The 17,880-nt window shown below is 52.9% G+C and overlaps 1 protein-coding gene across 2 annotated transcripts in view; it reads left to right on the plus strand.

The window, feature by feature from the left end:
- Rgl3 (ral guanine nucleotide dissociation stimulator like 3) overlaps window positions 1-14,978 on the plus strand; it is a 21,681-nt gene extending 6,703 nt beyond the window's left edge. The window contains exons 6-19 of one of the 2 annotated variants that reach the window (XM_055601448.1): window positions 1,220-1,359; window positions 1,449-1,664; window positions 2,268-2,371; window positions 2,459-2,543; window positions 5,557-5,613; window positions 5,719-5,805; window positions 5,995-6,027; window positions 6,116-6,237; window positions 6,976-7,071; window positions 7,161-7,229; window positions 7,299-7,395; window positions 8,439-8,579; window positions 9,738-9,852; window positions 12,506-14,978. In XM_055601448.1, coding sequence (XP_055457423.1) covers window positions 1,220-1,359; window positions 1,449-1,664; window positions 2,268-2,371; window positions 2,459-2,543; window positions 5,557-5,613; window positions 5,719-5,805; window positions 5,995-6,027; window positions 6,116-6,237; window positions 6,976-7,071; window positions 7,161-7,229; window positions 7,299-7,395; window positions 8,439-8,579; window positions 9,738-9,852; window positions 12,506-12,633 — 1,490 coding nt within the window. In that variant the 3' untranslated portion in view covers window positions 12,634-14,978. Of the gene's footprint in view, window positions 1-1,219; window positions 1,360-1,448; window positions 1,665-2,267; window positions 2,372-2,458; window positions 2,544-5,556; window positions 5,614-5,718; window positions 5,806-5,994; window positions 6,028-6,115; window positions 6,238-6,975; window positions 7,072-7,160; window positions 7,230-7,298; window positions 7,396-8,438; window positions 8,580-9,737; window positions 9,853-12,505 lie in introns of those variants that run through there. The other variant, XM_055601449.1, reaches the window with a different exon arrangement.
- Window positions 14,979-17,880: the final 2,902 nt, after the last annotated feature.

Genomic DNA, 17,880 nt, shown 5'->3' on the forward strand with positions numbered 1-17,880 from the left:
TCTATCTATCTATCTATCTATCTATCTATCTATCTATCTATCTATCTATCTATCTATCTATCTATCTATCATAGCGTTCTGTCTGCATCTACCCCTGCATGCCAGAAGAGGGCGCCAGATCTCATTATAGATGGTTGTGAGCCACCATGTGGTTGCTGGGAATTGAACTGAGGACTTTCAGAAGAGCCGCCACTGCTCTTCATTGCTGAACCATCTCTCTAGCCCCCAAAGCCCTTTTCAAAGCAAAACAAAACTAACAACAAAATCTACACAGAGTGGGATGCTGAGATGGCTTTGTCAGGTAAAAGCACCTGCTGTCAAACTTGAGTTAGATTCTTAGAACTCACAGGAAGGAAGGAGAGAACCAACTCCCACTGCCCTCTGGCCACCATACACAAACCGTGGTGCTTGCAGACCCATAATTAAAAATTATAAAATAATTAATAAATAAATAAGTTAATAAATAATAAATAAAATTAATAAATAAATGTAAGACAAAAGAAAACAACAACCACCTAGTGTGTTCCCAGATAAGGAAGTGAGGCCCAGAGACACAGAGGCACTTGCCTAGGGTCACACAGGCTGACCTAGACTCCCTTGGGACTGAAGGGGTGGGGCAGGTAGGGGAAGCACTCGCTACATAGCCACTTGCCCCTGGAGAAATTTAAGACTTGTTTCTTGTGTATGTATGGGGGTGGGCTCATTGGGTTTTTTTTGAAACAATGTCTCACTCTGTAGCCCTAGCTGGCCTAGAATTCACAAGAACACCACTTGCCAGCCTCCCAAGTGCTGGGATCGAAGGCTGGCCTCAGCATGCCTGGTCAAATTTGAGGGTTTTTTTTCTTTTTCTGCCTTCCTTCCTCCCTTCCTCCCTCCCTCCTTTCCCTCCCTCCCTGTCTGTCTCCCTCCCTCCCTCCCTCCCTTCCTCCTTCCTCCTTCCTCCCTTCCTTCCTTCCTCGCTCTGTCTTCATTTGCTTTTATTTTATGTGTGTATGTGTTTGGGTGTTTTACCGGCATCTAGGTCAGTGCATCACATGTGTGCACGATACCCACGGAGGCCAGAAGAGGGCACTGTATCTCCTGAGAACGGAGGTACAGAGAGTCCTTAGCTGCCAGGAGGGTGCTGGACCTTTGGAAGAGCAGCAAATGCTGGTAACTAAGTGCTGAGCCATCCTTTCCGCTCAAATGTGAGTTTTAAAAACTTTTATCTATTCCTCAGGCCCTCCTAGGGCTGCCCAGTCCCCCAGAGCAGAGCTCTCGGAGGACTGCTCGGAAGAGGAAGGCCCCTGTTCAGAAGGCCCAGAGCTCCTGGACTTCAGTGTGGATGAGGTGGCGGAGCAGCTGACCCTTATGGACGTGGTGGGAACCCCAGCCGCCGGCAGGGTGGGAAGGGAGGGGGGAGGCCTGCATGATGAGCACCCATCCGAGCCTCCTCTGCTCCTACCCAGGAGCTCTTCTTGCGCGTGCGGTCCTGCGAATGCCTGGGTTCCCTGTGGTCCCAGCGCGACCGGCCAGGAGCTGCAGGCATCTCTCCGACAGTGCGCGCCACCGTGGCCCAGTTCAACGCGGTGACCGGCTGCGTGCTGGGCTCCGTGCTCGCGGCACCCGGCCTGGCGGCCTCGCAGAGGGCACAGCGCATCGAAAAGTGGATCCGCATCGCCCAGGTGTGCGTCGGGGATGGGGCCCGGGTGAGACTGGGAGAGGATGAGGACCGGAGAACAGAAGTGGGTGTGTGACTAGGAATGCAGTGGGGAGAAAGGAAAGAGAAACAGATCGAGAGTGTCAGGTGTGTGTAGGGTAGGGAAGGCCGTGGCCCTGGAGAACTCCGGAAGAGATCCTGGGTCCAGGTGAGAAGCTGAGGGGCCCTGTAGGTGTGTAGGAAGTGAGGCACTAAGGACAAGTAGAGAGTAGGGATGGATGGCGGAAGCCAGGTTCAGCCTGGAGAGGGGAAAAGAGGGGCGGGGGGGGGGGGAAGAGGAGGCTCCTGGAAACAAACAAACAAAAACCGGGGCGTCTCAGTTTACACGCTTAGTTACTTGACTGGTGAGACCTGGAGTCCAACCGCAGGCCCGGTTTAGTGGCACATGCCTGTAATCCCGGGGGGAGGTGGAGGCCGGAGAGTTTGAGAGCAGCCTTGGCTGTCTCTGTAACCAGACCTCATTCTGTTAAAAACCAAACAAGATACAAAGTCACAGTATCAAAGGAGCTGTGCCTGGGAGACAGCCGCAGAGTGTGGCGGCTGACAGAGCCTCACCCCTCACCCCCAGCGCTGCAGGGAACTCCGCAATTTCTCCTCCTTGCGAGCCATCCTGTCCGCCCTGCAGTCTAACCCCATCTACAGGCTGAAGCGCAGCTGGGGAGCGGTGAGCCGGTGAGTCGGTGGCCTCCGTAGTATGCCCTGTCCTGGCTCTGGCGGTCTCCTCTTCTGACCCTGATCCTGCCCCTCTCGCCCCCGCAGGGAGCCACTGTCTACTTTCAGGAAACTGTCGCAGATTTTTTCTGATGAGAGCAACCATCTCAGCAGCCGGGTGATTCTTTCCCAGGTATTGGGTACCCCAAATTCAAGAGAGTCAGGGGCGGTGGCTCAGGCTTGTAAACCCCAACACTTGGAAGGCTGAGGCAGGAGGATCACTATGAGTTAGAGGTCAGCCTGGCCCACACAGCAAGTTGCAGGCTAGCTAGGGCTACACAAGACCAGCCTGAACTGTATGATACCCTGTCTCAGAAATAGCCAAAAAGTATGGAGCTAGGGAGGTGGCTCCGTCTGCAGAGTGTGCTCAGAAGCCAGTACCCCTGTAAAAGCTGGATGGGAACCCCCTGTGACCCCAGCGCTGAGGGAGGCAGAGAGGCGGGCCGGGGCTGATAGGCAGGCAACCTAGCCAAAAGCATCAAGCTTCAGGTTAAGCAAGGGATCCTAGCTCAAAGCATACACAAGAGATCAATGTAGGAGATGCTTGATATTTGTTATTTGTTGAATGTGTATGACTTTGCCTCCATGTATGTGTGCACCATGTGCAGGCATGAGATCAAAAGAGAGCATCAGATGCCCTAGACCTGGAGTTATAAATGGTCATGAAGGTGGATGCTGGGAACCAAACCCAGATCGCCTCCAAGAGCAAGGGCTCTTAGCCACTGCGCCATCTCTCCAGCCTCAGGGTGCTCAATGTTGACCTTGGTCCTAACACACACACACACACACACACACATGCACACGCACGCACGCACACACAGGGGCTGGGAACGCAGCTTAGTCACATGCACGAAGCACACATGAATCAGGCGTGGTGGTGTAGCCCCTAATCCCTGCTCTTGGGAGGTAGAGGATAGTGAGCTCAAGTCTATCCTGAACTACGAGAGACTTTGTCTCAAAGCAGTCAGACAAACAAAACCAGGGCAAGGTTACACAGTTTAATCTCAGCACTTGGGAGGCTGAGGCAGGTGAGTCTCTGTAAGTTCAAACCCAACCTGGTCCACATTGCAGGTTCCTGGCCAGCTAGGGCTAGGGGGACTTGGAAGCAATGTTGGGGAAGCATCTTGGTGATCTCGTTCACAGCCGGCTCCGTGCTTCTTTTTCCGGCTTGTTCTCTCTCTTACTCACCATCGGCCTTACTTATTCATTCAGTGAAATGCAGGAAGCTCAGAGGAAAGGGTTACAGTCTTAGCCAAGCGGGGGGAGGGGGGAAGAAACCATGTCCCGGGAGTTGCCTTGAGAGGCAGGATTTTCCAATGTGGGCCACACATATCTGACTTACCGTCGTAGGAGTCAGGAGCTGGTTAGAATCAGGTGCTCGTCCTCCGAGTGAATTCTGTGTAGACACCCATGGAGCCTGATTTCTGGGCTCGGAGCATTCTATACCCCTCAAGATAGGCATGAGCTGTGCCAGTCACCACCTGCAGATCTCTTCCAAATGTCTTCACCTTCGAGAGGCCCTCAGCAGCAGCCAGCAGCGTCTCCACAGTCCCGTTGCCTACCCGATGGCCCTTGTCTCTGCCTTTCCTTGCTAGGAGTTATCTTGGCTATCTCATCTTTCCTTCACTAATGGTCAGACATCTTGTCTCGTGTGGTCACCCCTGGCTAGTTAGCACCCAAAACAGCGCATGACAGCACAGTAGGTATTCAATAAACACCCCGTGGAGCTGGGGCTGGGGTTCAGTTGGCAGACACTTGCATAACAAGATGAAGCCCTGAGTTCCATCTCCAGCACTGTATTCAATGGTTGGGGTTGGACTGAGCAGTGGTGGCACACACCTTTAATCCCAGCACTCTGGAGGCAGAGGCAGGTGGAGCTCTAAGTCTGAGGCCAGCCTGGTCTACAAGTGAGTTCCAGGACAGCCAGGGCTACACAGAGAAACCCTTTTTTGGAAAAAACAATAAAATGGGTGAGGTCGCCTGTACCTGTCATCCTAGCACTTAGGAGGTAAAGGCAGTTAGATAAAGAGTTCAAAGTCATTCTATGCTACAAAGAGACTTTAAGGTCAGCCTGGCCTACATGAGACCCTGACTCAAAACCAAAACAAAACAAACTGATGAAAGAAAGAGAAGAGAAAAAGGGAAAAGCCTGTCTTGTTAATGGCTAGGCAAGGTAGGTGCTCTCATCTGTCAGCATGGCACTCAGGGACAGAAAGAGGAGGGTCACAAGTGTCCAACCAGCCTGGGCTACAGTGGGACCTTGTCCCAAAACAAAAACCAAGGGGACCAGAGAGGTGGTCAGAGGTCAAGAGCACTTGCAGTCTTTGGGAAGACCCCAGTTTGGTACCTGGGCTCCACGGCCCAGAACCATCTGTGTCTAAGCACTTGGAGATCTGATGTCCCTCCTCTGGCCTTCTGAGGTACTGCATACCACCACCACCCAAAACAAAAACAAGAAAACCGTCCTAGTGAAAGTGTATCTCAAATAAGGAGGCTTTGAGGGACTAAAAGCAAACCTACTGTGTGCCTAGCGTTGTTTCTGACCCACCGAGAACCAAACACATCTCTGACCCCATTGGGACAGCCCAGATGGGGACAGAACAGACTGTTTTGCTGTCTGAACAGTGCTCAGAAATGAGCTCAGGGTCCTTGCAGAGAGTCCCAGGCAGCCAGTTCTAAGAAGGCTGGGACAAACATTTTCTTCCCATCCACTCTAGCGGCAGCCTCCTACTCAAGGTCATTCCCTGACTTCCGGGTTTCACTGACCCCAGGGTGACTCCACAACCTGTTTGGCGTTAACAACTCAACTCTGTTCTTTTGTTTTAAGGCTGGGTCTCCTGTAGATAAGGATGACCTTGAGCGCCTGCTCTTCCTGCCTCTATCTGTCGTGCTGGGGTAACAAGGCCTGGCTTGTGATTTTAAAAAACAAGCACTAAATTACACTTCTTTGTGTGTGTGCGCGTGGGAGGGCGCTCACCACAGTGTGCTCCGACTGGCTCTCTCAGGGTGGGTCTCAGAGGTGACACTCAGGCTGTCAGCCCTGTCACCCACTGAGCCCCGGGCTTGTGATTGTTGAAGGCAACCAGGGTTGCGGGTGTCAAAGCCTCCGTGAGAAATGTCAAAGTGGGCCTTTCCCCTCCTTTCAGGAGGAGGCCGCTGAGGGACCACAAGATGATGACCGCCCAGCAGGGAGCCTGCCAGCAGTAAGTGATAGGGTTCAGGATGGGGACGGGGTGGCCAGGGGGACTCTTGGGGAACGGCAAGGGGGTCAGTGGGGCCCATGAGTGACTGAACTTTGGGGGTTTCAGAAACTGCCCCCGGGTCCTGTCCCCTACCTTGGCACCTTTCTCACGGACTTGGTTATGCTGGATACAGCCTTACCGGATACGTTGAAGGTTTGGCTTCTTACCCTTGGCTTCCGACGCCTGCTCTATTACCCCTAACACGGCAGTCCTCCAGATATCCATCTCTGATCTTGCCTCGCACTCATACCTCCCCCTCCCCCACCGCCACCCCCAACACGCCACGGCGGCTCTTGCCATCCCAGCTTTTGAACTCGGCTCAGGCCAGCTTTGCCCCCTCAGGGAAATCTCATCAACTTTGAAAAGAGAAGGAAGGTAAGCGGGCGGGTTTGGGGCTTGAGAGTGGGCGGCCCGAGGGTGGAGGCGGGGCGGGGCGGGGTCTCAGTAGTAGCTGCCCCCTCAGGAGTGGGAGATCCTGGCCCGAATCCAGCAGCTACAGCAACGCTGCCGGCACTACAGCCTGAGCCCCCGCCCTGCCATCCTGGCTGCCCTTCGAGCCCAGCGCCAGCTCAGCGAGGAGCAGAGGTGACCGCTCCACCAGATGCCGGCCACGCCTTCGACCCCCTCCCCCACCTTCCCCCAGAAGCTTCCCAGACCCCATCCTGAGGACAGCCCTCCCCATCCTTTATTTCCTCCCGCCTGAAGGCCACCACCCAGCTCCCACCCAAAACCTGAACGCACCCTACACTCTGATTTCAACCCTTCCTGTCCAGTCAGCCATTCGACTTGAAGGCCCTGCCCGCCCTGAGCCCGTCATCCAAATCTGTGGCCCTGGCCACTAACTACTGGTCTGAAAAATTGGCGCTAGCTTTCACGTCCGTTCGGCCAATCGGCCCTGTTGTTTCCTCCCACTCCATCCAGTGCGCGGCCTTAACTGTTGAGGCCCTGAATTACCTGGCCCTGGACCTTAAAGGTGGCCGGTTCGGCTCTCCGGCCTCCGCCTGCAGCTTCTGTTTTGTTTATCGTTTGCAGTGCTAGCGCCTCAGCCGGTCAGGGGCTGAGAGCCACTGAGCCAGCCGCTGACTGGGGGGTTCTAGCAAGCGCTGTGTGTGACCATACCCGTCAGTAGTCTCCCTGTGGGTAACAGTCCGCGTCTGTAATGCACCCTGAGACCCCACTGACTCCCCTTTCTATCCCGACCTCCACTCAGGGCTCTAGTCCTTCCCTCCCCACCCCAGACTCGACTCAAACTCATTCTAACTCTTCCGTCTTCGTCCCTCCGCTTGCTGCCCCTCACACCCCTCACACGCTGAACCCCTCCAGCTACCGGGTCTCCCGTGTCATCGAGCCACCAGCGGCCTCCTGCCCCAGCTCCCCGCGCATCCGGCGGCGGATCAGCCTCACGAAGCGCCTTAGTGCGTGAGTGTGGGGGTGTGTGCAGAGGGCCGCGTGGGTGGAGGCTGGGCGGCTCCCCTTCTCAGTTCAGCCGTCCCTTGTCCTCACCCTAGGAAGCTGTCCCGGGAGAAGAGCTCATCCCCCGGTGGGAGTCCCGGGGACCCGTCCTCACCCACCTCCAGGTGAGTGGCCAGGGCCGAGGGGACAAAAGTCAGGCCCGCCGCCCCACCTGACTGCTGTGTTTTCGCCAGTGTGTCCCCGGGGTCCCCACCATCCAGTCCCAGAGACCGAGATCCTCCTCCTGGCAGTCCTCCAGCCTCCCCAGGGCCGCACGGCCCCAGCACCAAGGTACCAAGATAATCTGTGATTGTGCTGAGGACGGGCACCCAGGGTTGTGTGTGTGTGTGTGTGTGTGTGTACAGCACTGCCGGTAGGTGCTCTCTGCCGCTTTATCTGGGAGACCATCTGTCTCCATGATTTCCATCTATCTGTAGGGCACACCGGGTGTGATCCCCACTCCTTTTCTCCCCCCCCCAATAATCAATACTCCAGCCAAGTGTGGTTGGCTCCCACGACTTGGAGATGGAGGCAAGAGGATCAGAGGTTCAAAGCCATCCTTAACTATATAATGAGCTCATGCCCAACATGATGTTGACATCATGCCCAACAACAATGACAAAAGCCAACCAAAAATAAAGAAAGAAATAAAAGTGCTGGATTGAACCTAGGGTCTAACAAGGGCGTTACCACTGAGCCGTGCCCCAGGCCCATACCGTCTGGAGACAGGGTGTCACTAAGTTTGCCCCGGCTAGCTTTGACTTTGCAGTCCTCCAACCTCAGCCTCTCCAGTGGGAGGACAGTTCTGGGCCACCAACCCCAACAGTCACTTCTTGAAAAACATGCTTGTCCACAGACTTGTCTGCCTGCATCTGTGAGGGGAGCCGGTCCGCGCATCCACAGGACTGTGCGAGATCGCTCCCTAATGGGGCGCTGTGGCTTTTGACTGTGAGCACGCCTGTGTGTGTGAGAGAGCACGCCTGTGTGTGAGAGAGCACGCCTGTGTGTGAGAGAGCACACCTGTGTGAGCGAGCACGCCTCTGTGTGCTCTATGTGCCGTCCACTCAGGATCCTGCTGTGAACTCGGCGTTGTGTGTGTGGGTCACGTGTCCCTTCGTGTCTGTAACAGAGGACTGTAGTCTGCGTGTGGTGGGATGTCACACAGCCTTGCCTGTGTACCCTAAGTGTGTGGTTCCCCAGCCTCTCATGTGAGAGGAAAGGGGTGTGAGCACTCCGGGTGAGCACTGACTGAGGACGGTGGGGGAGGGGCCTTGTGGCCCTCCTCACACAGGTGAGCAAGGCTGTGGCCTCCACCACCCCGTACTGCCTTCCAGCTGCCTCTGAACGCGGACCCACCAGGGGCCTTGACCCTGAGCAGCTCTCGAATTCCCCTCCTCGGGCAGCAGACCTCAGAGGCCCGCGTCATCCGAGTCAGCATCGACAATAACCATGGCAACCTGTATCGGAGCATCTTGGTGAGGGGCTGGGAGGAGACAGCCTTGTCCTTAGATCTGGGACCGTTGGGCCTCCTCCTGTCTGGGGGCTGTCTCCCTGCAGCCCACCAAGTCAGGAGGGGCAAGAGACGGGAAGTGTGCCTGAATTGCCGGCGAGAACTGTGCAGGGATCGCACAGCCCCGGGAACCACTTCCGGGAGCTGGTCCAACTCTAATTCCAGAGAATAAAAGCTATATACCTTTGAGGAGTGGGTGGGTGGGGGCTCCAAGAATAGGTGTACCTGATTGGTTGAAACTAGGCACTTCAAGGGTGCTTGATTTGCATTAAACAGCATGCTCCTATCACATGAACAGGAACACAGTCCCTAATTATCCTATAGGCGCAGTGAGGGGAGAGCTAGCAGGGAGCTGGCTCCCCCAGAACTGGGCAGTGGGAGCCAGAGCAATCCCATTATGCTCTTAGAACCAGCAATGTAAATTGGGCGGTGGCGGCGCACGTGGGAGGCAGAGGCAGGTGGATCTCTGAGTTCCAGGCCAGCCTGGTCTACAGAGTGAGTTACAGGATAACCAGGGATACATAGAGAAACCCTGTCTGAAAAACAAAGCAAAAGAGGAGCCATATATCAAATGTGGCTAGGGGCGTCTGTGTCTAAAGACACTCTCCAGATGAAGTCAGGCAGAGAGCTGGAAAGAGGGAGGCCTCCACTTTAACACTGAGCTCAGAGTGGCTATCCAGACTAGGAGAACCACAACCTCCACCAGGGTTCCTCCAACACCGGACCCTGTCCCTTTAACACCTGTCCCTCTTTAACTTTTTCTTTTTCTTTTAATTTATTTATTTATTATGTATACAATGCCTGTGTGTACACCTTCACACCAGAAGAGGGCACCAGATCCCATTGTAGATTATTGTGAGCCACCATGTGGTTTCTAGGAACTGAACTCAGGACCTCTGGAAGAGCAGACAGTGCTCTTAAGCTCTAAGCCATCTCTCCAGCCCTTAACTTTTTTTTCTAATTACATTTATGTAGTGTGTAAAGTGTAGGTCAAATGGCAGCCTGCAGGAGCTGGTTCTTTCCTCTCTCCAGGCCCGTGCTAGGGATTGAACTCAGGTTTTCAGGCTTAGAGCAACCTTTACCTGCTGAGCCATCCCACGGGTCATTTCCTGTCCTTTTCCAGCTCACTTGCCAGGACAAAGCCCCCAGCGTGGTGCAGAGAGCCCTGGAGAAGCACAATGTGCCCCAGCCCTGGGCCCGTGACTACCAGCTCTTCCAGGTCCTACCTGGGGACAGAGGTAAGCAGGGACAGCTTGCAGCCTGAGCTGGGCTTGGGGCCAGTGGGGCTGTGACAAAAAGCAGCTGACGAGAAGAAGGGTTTATCTTAGCTCGTGGTCCCAGGGCTGCCGTCCGTCCATTATGGCAGGGAGAGCACAGAGGCAGAGGGAGAGGGCTGCTGATGCTGCACAGTGCTCTAGCTCTTAAAAACTTTTTTTAACACCCTGAGTGGGGCAGGTGGTAATAGTGCAGGCCTTTAATCCCAGCACTGGAGAGGCAGGGGCATGCCATCTCTGAATTTGAGGCCACCTGATCCACAGAGAGAGTTCCAGGACAGCCAGGCTCAGACAACAGCTTGAGGGGGCTTATTCTCTCCTTCTGCCCCGTGGGCTCCAGACATCAAATTCAGGTCATCAGGCACGGCAGCAAGCTCTTTTACGAACTGAGCCGTCTCACAGGTCCTCCCTGTGTTCTTCAGCAAACCGTGCGGGACCTCAGCCCAGTGGGTAATGCCAACATATTTCGGGCGGGTCCTATGCCTCCGGTATCCTAGTCCAGGTAATTGGCCCGAGCTTGTCTCTGGGGTCCTTCCAGTGCTTATCACGTTCCAACCAACAGCCCCCATCACTGAGCCCAGCTTGACCTGGACCAGCAGGGCCACAAGTCAATTCAGGCAGAGTGCTGAGGTACCATAAAGTGCATACAAGGTCTGTCTCCTCACCGTATGAGGTCAGAAGGTCTTCACGGGAGTCAGGCAGGGACACTGTCTAGGCTCAGATGGGAAACGGAGATGCAGAGAGCTTGTAGTGTTTGTGTTTGTTCAGGCTCAGCCTGACAGAGCAGGAGACTGAAGGGCCTGCAAGAGGGAAGGCGTGTGTTTGGCTCATCGTGAAGGCCCTGGAGTTACCTGAGCTTGCGTTGGGACAGGGCCAAAAGCTCTTGGATTCAGCAGGACCTGGGTTGGATTTCCAGGAACCTGTGGAATGCAGCTGGGTGTGCAGATGGGAGGATCGTTGCTCACTGGCTAGCCAATCTACCCGACAGGTTCCAGGCCATTAAGGGGCCATGTCTCAAAAAAAAAAAAGCAACTGGAAACAGTCGTGGGGTCCTGAGGAGCAGCGCTGAAGGTTTTTCTCGGAAGCATTACAACCTCAAAGCTGCCTGAACACTGACAGGCACAGCCACATACAAAAGAGTGGATGAGAGGTTGAGCTCGGAGGGGCAGGGTCTGTAATCCCACCATCTAGGAGGCTAGTCTGAACAGTTTAGTGAGACCTAGTCTCAAAGAGAGAGAGAGAAAAAAAACCAGCTGTGGGCAGTTGGGAACGGTGACACGGACTGTGATCCTAACCACTCAAGAGGCTGGGCAGGAGGAGCTCAGTTCAAAGCCCACCTAGAGCAGCTGGGGTGACTCACACATGTAACCCCAGCCTTTGGGAGAGTGAGGCCAAAGGGGTGCCATGAGCCACAGGCCATCCTGCGCTTCAGAGAGAGTTCTAGGTCAACTCAGTAAGACCCTGTTTCAAAAGACGACAAGGAGGTTGGGAGTGATGCGGCTGCTGGAGAGCTCTGCTGACATCCGGGAATCCTGACTTCCTCCCAGCACACAAGCCAGGTCTGCTGGTGACACCTACAACCCCAGCACTCAGGAGCTAGAAACGGGAGTTCAAGGTCATCCTCACCTCCACAGAGAGTAGGAAGCCAGCCTATGCTATGGAAGACTCCATCACAAAAAGCGATAACAACAAAACTCACAAGAAAAAAAAGAAGCCAGATGGCGGTGGTGCACGCCTTTGAGTGAAGAGCTAGAGAGGCAGAGGCAGGCAGATCTCAGTTCAAGGCCAGCCTGGTCTACAGAGTGAGTTCCAGGATAGCCAAGGCTGTACAGAGAGACCCTGTCTCAAAAAACAAAAACAACAAAACAAAGCAAAAGAAGAGGCCTGGGCATGTAGCTCTGTGATAGGCTTTACCTTACACATTAAAGGTCAGCACCTCAGAGAAGGGGCTGGGGCTGTAGCTCAGTGGTAGGGTACTCACAATGTGTAAGTTAGGTTGGATGTCCACACACATGCGTGTGTGTGTGTGTGTGTGTTATGCATGTAAATATCCATTTGTATATACATACACACATATGTTAGTTACTTTTCTGTTGCTCTGATAAACACCATGACCAAGGCATCCTATAGAAGGAAGTTTATCTGGGCTCGTGTTTCCAGCGGGTAAGAACCCATGACTGATGTTGAACGCTGATACTGACATCTCTCATCGTGAATGCCAAGCCCAGAGCAGAGAGTCTGAACTTGAAGATGGCGCATGTCTCTAAGCTTTCAAAGCCCACCCCAGGGATGCAGTTTTTCCAACAGAGCCATATCCCCTAAGCCTCCCCAGACATGCCACCAATGGGGGACCAAGCATTCAAATGCCCAAAGCTGTGGAGACGTCCCCACTCAACCCCCTCCCCTCCCCACATGTTGGCTGTGAAAGCCTGTAGCTTATCAGGCTGGAAGTGGAAGGCCGGCGGAGGTCATCTCAATTATTGTCACAGCACTCTGAGCTTGCCTGGAAAGTGGTGTGGGAGAGGCTGGGGTGTGGGAGAAGCCATCCAAATGATAGAAGGTGGCCAGAGAAGCCCCCAGAATTTGCAGGTCACCCCTTGTCCCTATTTCCGTGCAGAGCTCCTAATTCCGGACAGTGCCAATGTCTTCTATGCGATGAGCCCAGCTGCCCCTGGTGACTTCTTGCTGCGTCGGAAAGGTCGGAAAGAGGGGACACGGCACACACCCTCTGCCCCCCCAACCTGAAGCACTGCCCTCCTCATTCTGGGGCACAGATGCAGCACACAGATTGGAACCTGGCTGCTACCACCATCAAAGTAGGGGCCTATTTCCTGGAGAGCCTCCATCTCCCAATGAAGACATTTTGCTCTCTATCCCGGGAACCCCCCAACATGAAGCCATTGGACCCACCTCTCTGATTCCCTGGGCACTTGACCATTGTTTCAAAAACATGAGTGTATGAGAAGAGTATAAAACTAGGAAAACCCAAGAGCCCTAAGAGCTGGGAGCTTTGCTAGAAGCTCTTTCCCAGCATGCCCTGGACCCTGGATGGCTTCTCTGCACTCCCCAGAATAAAGCTCCTAAGGGGTTTTGGACTAGAAGGTGCAGTTCAGATCCTAACCCATGGCAGGCAAGGCTTCAGTACCCATAATCCCAAGGAATCAGAAGGATCAGGACTTCCTCATCCTTGGCTACATAGTGAGTTCAAGGCAAACCTGGGCTACGTCATGAGATTCCATTCAAAAACAATCAGACAGAACCCAAGGAAAGGTTGGAAAGGTCATAACCAGGCTCAGGTTGTTCGCCGCCTCCGTTTAGGAGGTGCTGCCCTGCTTTTCTGTCAGGAGTGAGGAAATGGGAAGAAGGAGGAGCTGGCTCTCTCCTGAGAATACAGGCAGTGGGAGTGTGCCTGTCACCTCAGCCCTGGGGAGGTGGAGGCTGAGGGATCTTGAGTTCATGGTCATTTCAGCTGTAGTGAGTTCCAGGCCAGGGGTACATCATTCCCTGTGGTGTGTGTGTGGTGGGAGGGACGAAAAGCAAAGAGAGACAGCATAGACTGAGCGAGTGCGGAGGCAGCTGGCTTCTGAGCCTCCGTTTTGAACTGGCCCTTCATGGGGCCTCTGCAGCTCACAGAGTTCTGTTTCCAGGGGCCTGCACTGTGGCTCTGAGGGCAAAGTGTTTGCTCAGCAAGCATGAGGACCTCAACTCCCGTCCCTCAGCACCCACATAAAAAGCCAGGCGTGATGGGAGTACATCTAAAATCCCAGCTCCGGGGGTTGGAGACAGGTCCCAGGGTCCACCATCAAGTCAGTTCAGCATAAGACTCCATCTCAAATAACAATCCTGAGGAGCTCAGTGCGTGCCGGACAAGCCTGGCTAGCGGAGTTCAACTCCCCAGGTTCCGTGGAAAGGCAGAAGGAGAAAACTGACTTCCCAGTTTTGACCTACATATGTGCACCAAGACATGTAATCCAGACATGCTCATAGGCACACAGAATAGTAATAAGTGAGAGTGAGGGACACCTGCTGTCAACCTCTGGCCTCCTCGTGCACATAAAGTACGAACACACATCCTGTAGAAGTAGGCCCATGCCAAAAAGAGATGCCGTCTCCTGTACCAAGCCATCCAGTGAGGGGCTGGAGAGTTGGCTCTTGGTCAACAGCGCCTGTTTTTTCTACTCCCACACAGAGGCTCACCACTAGGCACACGTGTGGTGCATAGATACACACACACACACACACAAAAGAACAAAAATAAATATTTTTTAATTATTTTTTTAAAAAAAGAGAAAAGTCCAATAAGGTCTACAGCCGTATGCTTGATCTCACCTGAAAAGATCAGCAGGTCTGGCCTGAGGTGCAGCTGGATCCGGAGCGCCAACAGAGGCTTCAGGGTTTTATTGCTTTGATAACAAGACTGTTTTCGCTCAGATTCACTCACCTCCTCTTCGAATGGAGCCACTCAAAGGAAAAGCCACAAGTGAGCTTGTCATGCCAGCGCTCAGGAGGCTCAAGCTGAGGTGGTTTAAGGCTGACCTGAGTGACATAAGAGACCCTGCATCAAACCATGAACACTCGTCCTGTGTTAGGGGTCAAACCCAGGGCCTCGTGCATGATAGGCAAGTGCTCTACCACTGAGCTACAATGAAAAGATAAAAGCTGCTTTGCATAAGTGTAACTCTCCTGTAGCGAGTATGGCCACATGATTAATTCTTGGTCAAGCTGGCCGGTTCCAAGTTGGCTACTTTTTTTTTTTTTTTTTTAAACAGTTTCTCTGTGTAGCCCTGGTTGTCTTTGGAATTCACTCTGTAGACCAGGCTGGCCTTGAACAGTGATCCATCTGCCTCTGCCTCCCAAGTGCTGGGATGAAAGCATGTATCACCACCTAAGACTCTAGGACTACTCTTAAAGGGAAGGGGTGAGTCCTCCCTTTCCACTTTTCCTGGTTTCTGCTGGTTAGAATGAAGGCATGAGCTAACCAGTACGGTTGGGTGGTCACATACTCTAAATAGCTGAGCAACAAGTGGGAAGGCGCCTGGGCCCCTGGAGACAAATAGCTGCTATGGAGACTGCTGAGACCTGGAGAGTTATGTCAGAAATAAATTGCTATCTCTTCCTTCCGTTGTTGTTGTTTTTATAGTAACCAAAGGGACATTCTTATTTCTGTAAGTGGTGGCATGTGCCTTTAATCCTAGCACTCGGGAGGCAGAGGCAGACAGATCTCTGAGTCTGAGGCCAGACTGCTCTACAGAGTGAGTTCAAGGAGTGCCAGGGCTACACAGAGAAACCCTGTCTTGAAAAAACAAACAAAAGCAAACAACAACAAAAAGAACATTATTATGATTGTGTGTGGTGTGTGTGTGTGTGTTACGTACATGTATATGCAGAGGAGTCTTCATGACTTCATTAATTCCTCTCCACCTTATTTTTTGAGACAGGGCCCTTCCCTGAACTTGGTATTCACCCACTCAGCTAGACTGTCTGGCAGTGGGATCACATGCAGGAACCCCTCATCCTGCCTTTCACGTGGGCGCTGGGGATCTGAACTGGGCTCCCCAGGCTTGCACAGCAAATACTTCACCCACTGACCCTTCTCCTCGGCCACTGTTTCCTTTTAGTTTGGTTTTGTTGTTTTCAGTCAAAAATCTTACTTAGGGCACAGTGGCCCCAAGCTTGCTATGTAGCCAAGTGCGCCCTCCTGATCTACCTCTCAAGTGCTGGGGTCACAAGCATGTGCCACTTCCCCAGGCTGCAAAGTTTCATGCCTCACAGGCAGCAACGGCCCCTTCCATCTCACATCCCGGGCTCTCTCCGGTTTGCCCCAGCTGAAGTCCCAGAATGGGCTCCACTGGCCGAACTTGGATCATGCCTGGACCAGTCAGTCCCTGCTGACTGGCCAGGGCCAGATTCTACACCCAACTCTGGAACTGGCGTAGGAACTTCAGATCCTAGGGCAGAGTTTGGGAGGGGATGTGGATTCCAGGTAAATTTGAGGGCTGTTAGGAGGAAGACAGAGAATTCTGGTGAGGGAGGATGAAAGCCATTTCTACTGTTCTGAACATTGTCTCAGTGGCATGTATGGCAGGCCACGCAGAGGGAAAGAGAAGCATCATAGAAGGTCTGATAGACGAGTTATAGTAGTGCAATGCTTTTGAACATTTAAAATTTTATATTTTATTGGGGGGGGGGATGTGCCACATAGGCCACATATGGAAGTCAGGAAGAGTGAAGTTGCTCAAGAGTTCACTTGCTCCTCCTTCCCTGTGTAGCTTTGGCTGTCCTGGACTCTGTAGACCAGGCTGGCCTGGAACTCACAGAGATCCACCTGCCTCTGCCTCCCGAGTGCTGGGATGAAAGTTGTAAGCCACCACGCCCAGCCGTGTTTTAAATTATTTATTTGTATCTATTTTATATGTGAGGGCGGAACTGGGGCTACAGACAAGTTGTGAGCCACCAAACGGGTGCTGGCCATCAAACCACGGTCCTCCCCAGAGCAGTGGGTGCTCTTATGCTGAGCCATCCCTCCAGCCCAGGCTTCTTTCTTTCATGAACACTGGCTCCTTAACACCTTTTGGATGTGTGGCATCACCTCATTTGTGCTAGCTCCTGAGAGCGCTCCCCAGCACCCATTTCCATGGTGGCACGTGCCTGTCGTCACAGCTTGTGGGCAGGGGAAGAGGAACAGAAGTAGGGAGATCCCTGTGAGCTTGAGCCTTTGATACTTAACCATAACGTCTCCAAAAAGAATGTTTAGGGTCTATACGAACACCCCAAAAGCCCTTTTTCTGAGGAAGAGAGTTACACTGATAACTGTCTTTTGATGTTCTTGTTTTATGTGCTTGCACGTTTTTTGCCTGTATGTCCATATGTGTTCGGTGCCCACAGGGGCTGGAAGAGAGTGTTGTTTCTCCCCAGATCTGGAGTTACAGACAGTTGTGAGGCATCATGTGTGTGCTGGGAATCCAGCCTGGGTCCTCTGCCAGAGCAGCCAGTGTTCTTAACCATGGAGCCATCTCCCCAGCCTCAGACATCTGCCTTTTAATTTGACTGACTTTGCAACAGGGTCCTGAGGTGTGGCCCAGGCTGTCACTGAGTTCGTGGCAACCCTTCGGCCTCAGCTCTTGAAGCACTGGGATTACAGGTATATGCCGGCACGTGCACATTCTTACATGTATGTGTGTGTGTGTGTGTGTGTGTGTGTGTAAGAATGTATGTATTGCCTTTTAAAATAAAAATTGTGCATGTGAATTGCCTATTTGTAAAGCATGCTCAGGTACATACGTCTCGAGCACGTGTGGAGGTCAGAGGACAACTTTGGGAGTCAGCTCTCTCACCGTACTCTCCCAGTATTTGAGCCTAGGTCTTCTGGGTTGGCAGAAAAGTTCTTCGGCTGCTGAGCCATCTCAACTGCCCTGACCTCAGATAGCCCAGACTCTCTTGGAACTGTGGCAATCCTCCTGTCTCAGGCTCCTGAGTGCTGGGACTGCAGACCTGTGCTTCCTGTACTCTTTTTTTTTTTTATTATATGCACAAGTGTTCTGCCTGCACGCGTGCCTGCAGGCCAGAAGAGGGCACCAGATCTCACTGTGGATGGTCACGAGCCACCATGCCATTGCTGGGAATTGAACTCGGGACCTCTGCAAGAGCATTGAATGTGCTTAACTTCTGAGCCATCTCTCCAGCCCCCAGCTTCCTGTATTAAAAAAAAAAAAAAAAAAGTTGAATTCGGTGCAGCACTTGCCTAGCAGGTGGAAAGCCCTGAGTTTATCCCCAGCTCTACCAAAATAGATAGGTGGAGGTATACACACACACATACATATGTACATGGGTAGATACATGCATGGACACACACGTACATGGATAAATAAATATCTGGATACATATACACAAAGGTACATGTGTGGATATGTTCATACATGAATTATTGGTATACACATGGGCAGACAGGTAGACAGACGTAGGTACATACATACATACATACATGTATATATG

Source organism: Psammomys obesus, unplaced genomic scaffold (assembly GCF_907164565.1).
Source record: "Psammomys obesus unplaced genomic scaffold, mPsaObe1.curated_primary_1811, whole genome shotgun sequence".
NCBI lineage: Eukaryota > Metazoa > Chordata > Mammalia > Rodentia > Muridae > Psammomys > Psammomys obesus.